The following is an 11,439-nucleotide window of genomic DNA, read 5'->3' as shown; positions in this document are numbered from 1 at the left end:
TGAGTAGTATCGATAGTAAAACTGCGCTATAAAAAAGATCGATACTATTGATAAGTCTATCGATGCTAATGCTCTTATTCATTTCTCGATAGCCTATCGATAGTTGACAAGCGATTGCCAACACTAACACGAATACGAAACGAATAAAACCTTTAGTGTTGCTAACTTCTTGGCAACTTTTGCAAGTTCAAAAAGGCCAAAATATCATAGGTATTATTTAAACATAAGATGGAGTTTAAACCAGTAACCCATGTGTTATTTGATATGGATGGTTTGATTCTAAGTAAGTTTAAAATATTACAAATGTCATTTTTAATCGAGACCTTTGAATTTCTTTAAAGCCAGTTATTACTTTTCGTTTAAGGGGATAGATAACCAAACTTTTTACCCATTTTGTCTTTTCAAGACTGTTGGCTCTGTCTACCCCGCAGGGGTTGTAGACTTGATTATATGTATGCATGTGTCTTTTATACAAAATCATACATCATGCATTTGAATGCATAAATTTAAAAGTCGTCATTTTCGCTTTGTGCTGGGGGTCATTTTTAATTTTGTGTACAATTAAGAATGATCACCATAATGAATGTTTATCTTGTTTCAACTTTTTCAGTTTTTTATTACTCAGTTTTATGTTTTTATTATTTATTATTTTTTATACAATAGTTATTATGTTCTTCATTAGTTTTCAATATATATTTTAAGATACTGAAGATTTATACACAGTTGCATTCCAAAATATTGTTTCACAATATGGCAAAGACTATACATTTGAACTGAAGTTAAAACTAATGGGCTCGCAAGCACATGAAACAGCAAAGATTGTGGTGTCCCATTTGGATTTACCTGTAACACCTGAAGAGTTCATAGCACAAACTAGTAAAGAGTTTGAAAAGATATTCCCAGATACTGAGGTTTTACCAGGTAAGATATAAAATCTAGTTAAAAACGTAAGTAAAATCATAAAAAAGGTCGATCTTTTTACTAATTATTTGAAACATTTAATGATATTTTTGTTTTATGGTTAAATAGTTTCTTATCAGAATGTTGATGATTAAAAATTTTATTTCAGGAGCCAGATGCCTCATAGAACATTTAAGCAAACATAATGTTCCTATCGGACTTGCAACTAGTTCAAGCAGGGAGAGCTATGAATTGAAAGTGAACAAGCGGCATAAGGAATTATTTTCTTTATTTCCATACAAAACAATGGGCTCCTCTGACTCTGAAGTGAAGAGGGGTAAACCTTATCCTGACATATTTTTAGTTGCTGCATCTAGATTCCCAGATAAACCAAAACCAGAACAGGTATATAACAATAGATTAATTTTACTTTTTCTTTTGAGATAAATTTAATATTGAAACTTATTAGAATTTCAAAAGTTTAAGAATTTAATTTTAAGTCATAATTTTATAAAATACTAGCTTTTGCCCAAAGTTCTCTCCTCTTTGAACTAAATTTCCGTTTATCCTGTTCTCATGGGAATTTCTAGGGAAAAGTAGCCTATGTTTGACCTAGCATATTTATAGAACATCTCATTAAATTTGGGTCTGCTGTTAAGCTATGAAGCTTAATAGATTTTGTATTTATAATATTAGTATACATAGATTAAAAAACCAGCCAAGTGCGAGTCGGACTCTCTTAGTGAGGGTTCCTACCATCATTATGTTTGTTACTTAAATATTTATTTTTTGTATTCGCGTTTCTACCTGTTTATTGAAATCGACCAAAAAAATGAAAAAAAGCTTTTCAATCTCTTAAGTTTTTTATAACAACGCCATCTAGCGCAAATTGGTGTAACTACAATGCCATCAATACATAGCATGTTGCATACCCACTCCTAATAAGTTCAGAGAAATTATTTAGATGGTGCTGTGGATAGTTAAAATAAATTTGTTGTATGGACCCCCTTTACTCAATAATTACCTTATTGCTATTTAATTATTAAGTTTGAAAGGTAATATATAACTTAATATTCTGTGAACATTTTAAGCGTCTACCTGTTACTGTTAATAATATTGATCAAAAAAATATGAAAAGAACAGTTTATTGTATGGGGATTAATAGATATTATATTTTTAGTACCTATTTTTTGTTACAGCGGCAATGGAAATATTGAAAATTATTTTATATGGAATAATTAAAAAATAACAGCTTTCTAGATATTACTGTTTATGAGATACAGCCTGGTGACAGACAGACAGATAGCAGAGGCTTATTAATAGGTTCCCGTTTTTAGCTTTAAGGTATGCAATCCTAAAAGTTGCTTAATTTTTGCAGTGTTTAGTGTTTGAAGATGCTGTAAACGGAGTGAAAGCTGCAAGAGCAGCTGGCATGCAGGTGGTGATGGTACCAGATCCACGAGTAGACGAAAGTCTAAGAACAGAGGCTACACTGGTGCTTAAAAGTTTGGAGGATTTCAAACCTGAGCTTTTTGGTTTACCTCCTTATGATGATTAGTAACATTGTCAAGAGCAAAAGAGTAAAAATTACGTGACAATGTATTTCCAACTACAATACAACTGTAACAGCTTAATTGGGTACCTGTATCCAATAGCAGGAATCTATCGCTGATATCTCTTCAGTACATTTGAGTGACAAAAAAAAGCTTGATAATAAGTATTTTTTAAGAGAAGTTTAGGAATTTCTAAAGTCATGCAGACAGAAAATCATACTAACAAATGTAATAAATAATATATAAGTATGAAAAAAACACCACCACAAAAACAGTAACCAAATAGAAGTACAAAAGGCAATCAGTATGTCTTCATTAATTATTTTGTGAATGTGCAGTGCAGTGAAATGTTCTTGTTTATGAACAAATTTCTCAGAATACCTGTATCAAAACTGTAAATATAATTAAAACAATATATAAATAAAACTCGATTATTTGTGCCTAATATGTTTACTATTATTATATAACAAAATAAATAATATATATAAAATTTCGATAAAAATATAATTATTTCAAAACTGAAACTAGTCAAAGCTTAGTGATGTATGTATATAAATTATTATTATGTGCAGTGTGAAATAATGTTTATTTTATCCATTTGTTGTATAAAAATCAGATTTTTACGAGAAGTATCTAATTAGTGGTAAGGGTTAGTAAACCCAACGAAATTATTTTTTATCAAATACTTATATAGAAAATCATCCAAGATCTAGGCCAATCAGAGAAAGTCTGTTTCTCATCATGCTTAGCCGGGATTCGAACTCGGGACCTCCGGTGTCACAGATAAACGCACTACCGCTACGCCACAGAGGCCGTCACTTAGATATTTAATGACCTTTTTATAAGAAGACTTGTGGCCTTAAACAGGTTTTTTACCTTATACCTATAAGAATTGTAAGTTCACTGTAAGTAAGTAAGTCAAGCGCATTGTAACAGTTCCATTTGCATGAAAACAATATATAATTTTTTGTTTTATTTGGGTTATGATATAATGTCTTTCAAAATTGCTGGTTCTGTCTACCCCGCAAGACGCCATTATATGAATGGATGAATGGAATATAAATATGAACAGTTTCTATCGATTGAAGAAGCATCGTTTTTGATGTTGGCAATAATGGATGAAGGTCGAACATGATAAAATATTACATGATGTAATCACAAGATGTAAACTGATGTAAAACAAAGTAGATCGTCCGAACAAGACGTCGTGTGATTTGTGAATGTTATTGGAAACATTTTATGTGAATAGAGTACTAGTTTTTTTACAAAAATGTCTTTTAAACCAATTACTCATGTATTATTTGACATGGATGGATTGATTCTAAGTAAGTTTTATTATTGAATTGGTTTAGAATTTCGGCAGTAGCAAAATTTTCGCCACAGGCGTGTTTGTAAAGCCTATTGGAAAAATTTGATGCGGAGGATCTTATCTCATCTTGTGACTTCCGGTCGGTATTTTAAACAAAATTATTATCTTCATATAGGTACGATATTAAAATGCTTTATATTTGTAAAATTGTTCATATTGTAAACTAAAAATGATACCTAAGTAAAATAAGCGAATGATAATCTAGCTAAAAAGTGAGGGATTTTGTTTTGTTGAATAAATGGGTTTAAAATAACATAACTTTTATTTATAAACTTCTGCATGCTCAGTTCAAAATAACAGTAATTTTAAAATCATAGATGTTTTTCTGTGTTTTGCGAATGTTTTATGAAATTGATACATATTGATTTAGCAGACAAAAACTGTTAGAAATGGCTGAACTGATTTTAATTTACTCGTATCGTATCTTTACTATTTATTCTATACTAATACATGTGAAATTGTGTTTATTATATTGTGAGGGCTGACGAAGGACATAGGGTATTTTTCACGCGGGTGAAACTAGTTGCAAAATATACTTAATATTTGCGGTTATTCACGCCAAATTTCACATTATAAAATCGCTAATACGATTTTAATCAACGAATTAAATTCTCTTACCTACTTATAACTCTAGTTGATCGTTAAGATTTTGCATCAAAACATCCCATTTCTTTCTGAAAAAGAGTCGCTGATTTTTTAAATACAATTTTCATTTTCTTTTAGATACAGAAGATTTGTACACACTAGGGTTTCAGGAGATCGCCTCTCGATATGGCAAGCAGTTTACTTTCGAGCTGAAGAACAAAATAATGGGCATGCAGACCAGGGCTTTCGCAGCCACCATCATAAACGAACTCGGTCTGCCGCTTACTGTTGACGAGTTTGTAGCGGAATCGCAAAAGATTTTTAGAGATTTATTTCCACTCTGCAAAGTCAGACCTGGTAAGCTTATATATTGGGTATTATTTACTATTTCAAATAAAAGGTACAAAATATACTGCTTCCCTAAGCAGAGATAATGTCATAACCGTATGTTTTTACATTTAAGCAGAAAAATGTGTACGAGACTTACATATTAAATCCAGGACCATAGTCACAAAGGCACATCACGGGCTTCTTCCCAAACAGGGAAGAATGCAACCGGGATTAACAGGGCCAATTGTAAGGTTTTATCAAATACTCTTTGTAGCTATGTTATTGGATAATTCCTTATTATGAAATACGCACTAGCTTACCTTCTAACTTTCATAATATTCTGCCCTTTATACTGGTTTCTATAAATCAAAGATAAAATAAAATGTAATTTACAGGTGTAGAAAAACTGATACGTCACTTACACAAGCACAGTGTACCAATCGGCTTAGCAACAAGCAGTTCCATCGAGTCTTACAAGCTAAAGACGGCCAAACATCAAGAACTGTTCGACCTTTTATCTACTAAGACCTGGGGCTCGTCTGACCCGAACGTGAAAAACGGGAAGCCAAGCCCTGATATATTCCTGGTTGCAGCAGCTAAGTTCCCGGATAACCCTCCCTCAGAAAAGGTAAGCTCTATTTTGTAAATATAATTTACTAGTATGTGGTGCCGTATTTTTATACAAGGTACTTTATTGATAGACCCATAAACCATATAGAGATACCTACCTAATAAATATGGGTACCTACTTTTGTAACTGTTGACAGAACTGTTTGTTCTTAAGTATTTGCGAGATAACGAAAACAAATAGGCACTGTTTCTTCTTGAATTATGTGACATAGTTATTTTACAAACATTATCAATATTTCATCAAAGTTAACCCACCTTGGCGTCTTTTTGGTTGGCTCATTTCATATAAAATGTATCTCTTTGCTTCTTCTTTAGCGTGGCAACGGTTATAAATTTACATACCTATATCCGATGCGACATCCACATAAAAGTCAGAAGCCACAGCTTAATTATCCCCGTTCATATAAATCCAAGAGGAGTACAGAGACGACAATACCAACTTATGCATTTGTAACCGACATCAAAAAAAGGTTTCAAATTTGAAAAGCAAAATTTTTTAATGTTTTAGTGTCTAGTCTTCGAAGATTCTCTGAACGGCGTGAGAGCAGCGCGTGCGGCCGGCATGCAAGTCGTCATGATACCGGACCCACAGCTCGACCGCGCGCTGGCCAAGGAAGCGACGCTTGTGTTGGATTCTATGGATGATTTCGTACCTGAACAATTTGGGTTACCGCCGTATGACGATTGAGAATTGTATGAATTAATAATGTCTAAATAATATATATCGCGTCGCAACGCTGCGGGCATAGGTTAGTAATATAAGACACTAAACAAATTTATAGAAAGATACGAGATATTATTGTATAATTATAGAAGTTGACATATCACCACACATGCATCTGTGGTGACTTTGGTTAACTTATAAGCAGAGATGTGATAATCGGATGTATTAGCCTAATTTAATTTACAATAGATTTCTTTTTGTGTTTCGAGTGTATGTTTTTGATGCCATTAAAGATCCGAGCACACTAAAAGCAGGTCAGAAGCAGCGCAGTTTCAAAGCAGTCAAGTACCAAATTGTAATACAAGAACCTCTTTAAAATCGTCACACTGGCACGGCAGAGCGGTCCTTGTGCGGCGGGCCCGCGTTTTAGTTGGATGTGACAGGGTCGAATATTTTCTTGTGTTACAACTTGATGCGGGCGCGCTTTCAAACTAATTTGCTTCCGATCTGCTTTTGGTGTGCTCAGGCCTTTATAAATTTCGGTAATGTTAACATTTTTTTGGTATTAGAAAGTGAATTTCTCACATCAGCAACATATTTAGTATATAAATAAATGAAATCAAAGTTATGTAGAACATTGTTCATGTGTTTATTTGTTTTTACAATGCCTACTTGACTAGATTATACCTACATACAGTTGAAATGTTCTGGGACTGATAACTGATAGAGGTGAGATTAATAATAACCGAAAATAAACAACGACAAACAAGCATAATAAATAACACTACACAAACTGTATACATACAAATAAAAAATTAAGTACAGCCTTTACAAAATTGTATATAAATATCTACTTATATCTATTCCAATAAATATGGGTTTATAACTTGAACCTTTACCCCCACTTTATGCCAAGCCATTAAGTACAATTTCAGTTTTACATTGTTTTTGAATGCCTTAAGAAAATTACTTATCATATGGTGGCAATCCAAAAAGTTCTGGCTGGAATTCTTCCAAAGATTTGAGGACTAATGTCGCCTCTTTGAGGTCTTCGGGAGGGATGCGGGGATCCGGAATAACCACTACTTGCATGTTAGCAGCACAGGCAGCCTTTACTCCGTTTACAGCATCTTCAAAGACAAGGCACTGAAAAAGTAAAATTTTAGTATGAAACTGAGTCAAGCAAAAGTAGTACTGATGATTTTTGGAAAAGAAAAAAAAAATTAAGAATTTCATGCACTTTTCATAGTGATAGGAATACATAATATTATAAAGAGGTTTGTATTTTTGTTTGATGTAAATAACTAGTGCACCTTTTTGATGAATTTAGCTTGGTGACAGACTAGATTTTCTTGAAAAATATACCTAGTGGTGTAACCTTAGAAGTTAAGGGGCAATAAAAATGTTTTTATTTTTACTGTTTGAATGGACTGTGGTTCCAAAAGGCTGGTAAGATGTTATATAGCAAGTTACATACAGTGTACAAGTTCTGCTGTTATTTAGTCTTAGTCTAAATAAATTGTTCAAGTAAATATCATTTACATTTTCTGGTTTAGGTTTGTCAGGAAACCTAGAAGCACAAACCAAGAAGATTGCAGGGTCAGGTTTTCCTTTAGTGACTTCTGGGTCCGATGTTCCCATTGTGATGTGGTGGAAGAATTTTAGAAAATCTTTGTGATTCTGTGTCTTCATTTTTACACTATCTTCACTGGAGCTGGTAGCCATTGCTATTGGTACTCCTTTCTTGTATAGATGTTCTACTAGTTTATGGGCACCTAAAAGCAAGCCATGGTTTTGAGAAAATGTTTAATTTGTCACATATAAAATAGGGTAATTGCGCTGGTTTGGCGTCCAGTTCTACTTTTCGTCCATTTCACTTTTAAACGCATATAAAAAGAATATAAACACACCTATGCACGCATGTTGCAACTTGTCACGATCCTTCATACTTAAGCAACAGTTCTAACAACCACAAAATCCAATTTGTCAAGTGAAAACTTCGAAAAAATTAAACTCAGTGGCCGGCATGTGTTCGTGTTGCGTAGACGTCATTGCCGATACAAAAAAAATAGCTGGTGCAGGAACACTCCGTGGTGGGTTTTATGACTATTTCACATAGATTGGGTAATATTTTGGCATGTAAGGATATTTAAGAGTATAACTAACATTATGTTCAGGTTATTTTACAAAGTTTTTGTAGTAATCTTAGTAAAAGTTTGCGGACGAATACTGACATGCATATTTTACCAATTATTTGGTATCCGTCCACGTGGACGGAAACTAAAACAGCAAGCTAAATATTTGGAATGTTCATTTTACTTTTTCAGACCTATAAAAAAATATGTGTTTTCTTTAGATATGAACTTTATTGGCTATTTGACAAGATATTTAGTTAACGTCCAATAATTTCTCAGTATTGCTTGTTTAAAAAAATGTTTAAATGGCATGGACGAAAACTAAACAGCAATTTTTTTTGTATTAGTTTTCGTCCATAATAGTGTGGAATCTACTTGTAACACATTTTCTTGTTAATTCGTACAGGTTTTTCTAGTAGGTACTAAACTATGAAATTAATTGTTATAGATGGATTCGGGGAAATAAAAAAAGCAGGAAATCTACTGCTGAAGAATAAATATTTTTGTTGATTAAATAAAAGATTATAAAGACAGTTTTTATTTAACATTGCATTTTTACTCTTTTTTACATACTGGACGGAAACTAGATCACACCAGGGCGAAAACCAAATTTTTTGGACGAAAACTAGTGAAATCTGCCATTTAACATTTAATTATTTATATAAAAAACAATGTAGTTATAATTAAAAGTTTCTTTATTTTTATCAAAAATAGACTATATGAGGTATTTAAACAAATATGAGCTATTTTAATTAGGATACTTTATCATATTATTTTTACGTCTGAAAGCTAGCAACTCCGCTAATTGGACGAAAACCAGCGCAATCACCCTATGTAAAAAAAATAAGTAGGATCAGATTTTTTTATGGCTTGGTTCAGTCTATACTACCATAGGATATATCATCCTGTTGTTAAATTAAATGTAATAATAATGACTAATGATACCTTGTTGTTTGAAGTGCAATATGTATCAATTAAAATAATATAATTTTGCAACAATTACATATTCTTTATTATAGCAAGTGGAAAGATGTAGTCTGCGTAACCCTCCAGGAATGGTTGTGATTATATGGATCTCTAGCGATTATTCTTATGCCATTGCTAACAAAAATAATAATTAGGAAATACCAGAACAGAAAAAGAAGGAAGCTACAGATTAACACCAGAATGTAACCATTAAATTTTTAAATTCTTTTTACCTGGCATAAGCTGCACTTTAGGAAACAGTACCTCGTTAATTTTGTGACATTCAGCCATGAATTCCTCTCTGGTTATTGGTAAATCTAGAGCAGCGATTATTTTATCTGCACATTCCTGTCCTTGAAATCCAAGAATACTTGACTTCAATTCCCATGTGAACTCCTTTTCATATTTGGAGCAGACAGTAGAAAATGTTTCTGTATACATCCCTTCTGAATCTGTATGTGATAAATTTCAAAATTAAACTTAATCATTACGCAACTACAATAGTAATGGATAAAATAAATCTTGCAATTCCAAAACCTTACCTAAAAGCAAGCCGTCTAAATCGAATAATACATGAGTTACTTGTTTGAAACTCATGATTTCAGCATTAAACTTAATTGTACCACGGTTTATAAACGATTTCGGTAAATTTAAATTCGCTCGATGAACTGCAATAACATGGTAAAAAAGCCAGATTTTACGTGAGAATTTGTGACATTGATATTTGATTACTTAGACTTTGATGACATTGGCAGATAACTTTTTTTTAATTGGTCGCGCATCTGTTTGCTATTTAGATAGGTCATGGGTCTAGTTGGTAGATTTTTATTATAGATTTGATTGAAAGCTTAATATCAGTAGACTATTCTATTACTCCACCCCCATCTCTTTCACGTGGATGTCGTAAAAGGCGACTAAGGGTAGACTAAGCTTCTAAACTTGGGATTGGCTGGGATTCAAATAGTGACGGGATCTATTTAAATCTCTATTATTCACCGTAACAGCTGAAAGTGGCCTATCAGGGTTTCAAGACTGACTCTATCTACCCCACAATGGATATAGACGTAATAATTTTGTGAAAATAGTCAACTGAGAGCGTCGGTAGTCGAATCAGTAAGGTGCCTGGTTAAAATGCGTGTGGCACAAAAAGGCATAGGTCCGAATCCCACCTCGCCCATATATTAATGACTATTTTTAAGTTTTGTTAATGCACAAAACTTTAAAAATAGTCAGGGAGGAGGAGTCGCTTCGAAACCTGACTCACCCAATCCAGGATCCATGGTCAAAGGCATACCCCATGTTCCTCTCGAGAGTGGTGAGGATGCAACTGGGACTAAAAGCCAGGAGTAAGAAGAAGCTTAAAAAAGTCAACTAAGCAAATATAGGTACAAGGAGAGTGTGAAAGGAAGGGTAGGAATGGGAAAGTTTAGACGAACGTACCTTCAGCAAATAAAGGACGTGCACGAAAGCGCAGTTCTTGTATTCTATAAAAAAATAGAGTTGTGAATGTGGCTGTAGCCCAAGTACCTAAGCCTACCCATCCGGGAAAAAGGCGTCATTATGCACAGCATATTCATTCAAACACCTTTACGACTTTTAAATATTTTCACATGCCAGCAACTTTATAACTTATGAATTTATTGTTAAACATTATAATTACGCTAGTTATATTAAAACTTATCTTATTTTTAATAATGTTTGATGAACAACGATAATCTGTTTAGTTTGGTACTTGAGGACCAGAATATCGTAACTTACGAGCTTGCGAGTAATAGTCACATTAGCTTATTCTTATTATTGTCTAACAACGCCAAGGCCGGTATATTTTTTTCAGTCCCTTTGCCTAAACCAGATAAATATAGAGAGCTTAACAAGTCAGGGGGTAGATCAAGACCACGAAGACACACATTTCATCTTTTGATATTCTCCATCTCCCACCTTTACAAACACTAATTTGAGTTACTTTTTAAATTGCTAACAATATATGGGTTACTATTTACGCCTACTCGTACGTGTTCATATCATCGTTGCTATGCTTTGGGATTCAGTTTCCGCTTTTCGACATGATTCTTTGTTGCACTTTGTCTGGCTTTCGGCACACTTTTAAGTCACTTGGCTCGAATAGCATCTTTCGCGCCTGACTTGCGTAAATCCTGACCGTACCCAGGTGTTACCTCGCTTTTGTCCTATATAGGTACCTAATGTTTATATATTTCCTTTTCACTTTTTACTCATTTCGGTAATCGCTGCACTTATTTAATTATGTATATTGTTTATTTATTGTAGTTTTTATGTATGTTTATTATA

The 11,439-nt window shown here is 33.2% G+C and overlaps 2 protein-coding genes across 4 annotated transcripts; one reads left to right on the top strand and one right to left on the bottom strand.

The window, feature by feature from the left end:
• The first annotated feature begins 135 nt into the window (after positions 1-135).
• LOC106131563 (pseudouridine-5'-phosphatase) lies at positions 136-6,174 on the top strand. 3 transcript variants are annotated; one of them, XM_013330684.2, is made up of 4 exons: positions 136-283; positions 703-921; positions 1,070-1,305; positions 2,279-3,686. In XM_013330684.2, the coding sequence occupies exons 1-4, from the start codon at positions 229-231 to the stop codon at positions 2,456-2,458; spliced, it is 690 nt and encodes a 229-aa protein (XP_013186138.1). In that variant the 5' UTR covers positions 136-228; the 3' UTR covers positions 2,459-3,686. The 3 variants fall into 3 exon arrangements, with proteins under 3 accessions (XP_013186138.1, XP_060805894.1, XP_013186139.2); XM_060949911.1 differs by lacking the exons at positions 703-921; positions 1,070-1,305; positions 2,279-3,686 and adding exons at positions 4,546-4,764; positions 5,133-5,365; positions 5,876-6,174 and having other exon boundaries at positions 147-283; XM_013330685.2 differs by lacking the exons at positions 136-283; positions 703-921; positions 1,070-1,305 and adding exons at positions 4,546-4,764; positions 5,133-5,365; positions 5,876-6,174 and having other exon boundaries at positions 2,458-3,778.
• A 492-nt stretch (positions 6,175-6,666) lies between these two features.
• LOC106131564 (pseudouridine-5'-phosphatase-like) lies at positions 6,667-9,862 on the bottom strand. The gene is made up of 4 exons (XM_013330687.2): positions 9,675-9,862; positions 9,366-9,584; positions 7,574-7,806; positions 6,667-7,177 (listed from the first exon to the last, which is right to left on the bottom strand). The coding sequence occupies exons 1-4, from the start codon at positions 9,727-9,729 to the stop codon at positions 6,998-7,000; spliced, it is 687 nt and encodes a 228-aa protein (XP_013186141.2). The 5' UTR covers positions 9,730-9,862; the 3' UTR covers positions 6,667-6,997.
• Between the last annotated feature and the right edge of the window lie 1,577 nt (positions 9,863-11,439).

This window comes from Amyelois transitella, chromosome 20 (assembly GCF_032362555.1).
Source record: "Amyelois transitella isolate CPQ chromosome 20, ilAmyTran1.1, whole genome shotgun sequence".
NCBI classification, from domain to species: domain Eukaryota; kingdom Metazoa; phylum Arthropoda; class Insecta; order Lepidoptera; family Pyralidae; genus Amyelois; species Amyelois transitella.
Note: the sequence above shows the minus strand (reverse complement) of the source record. Positions and strands in the feature narration are given on the sequence as shown.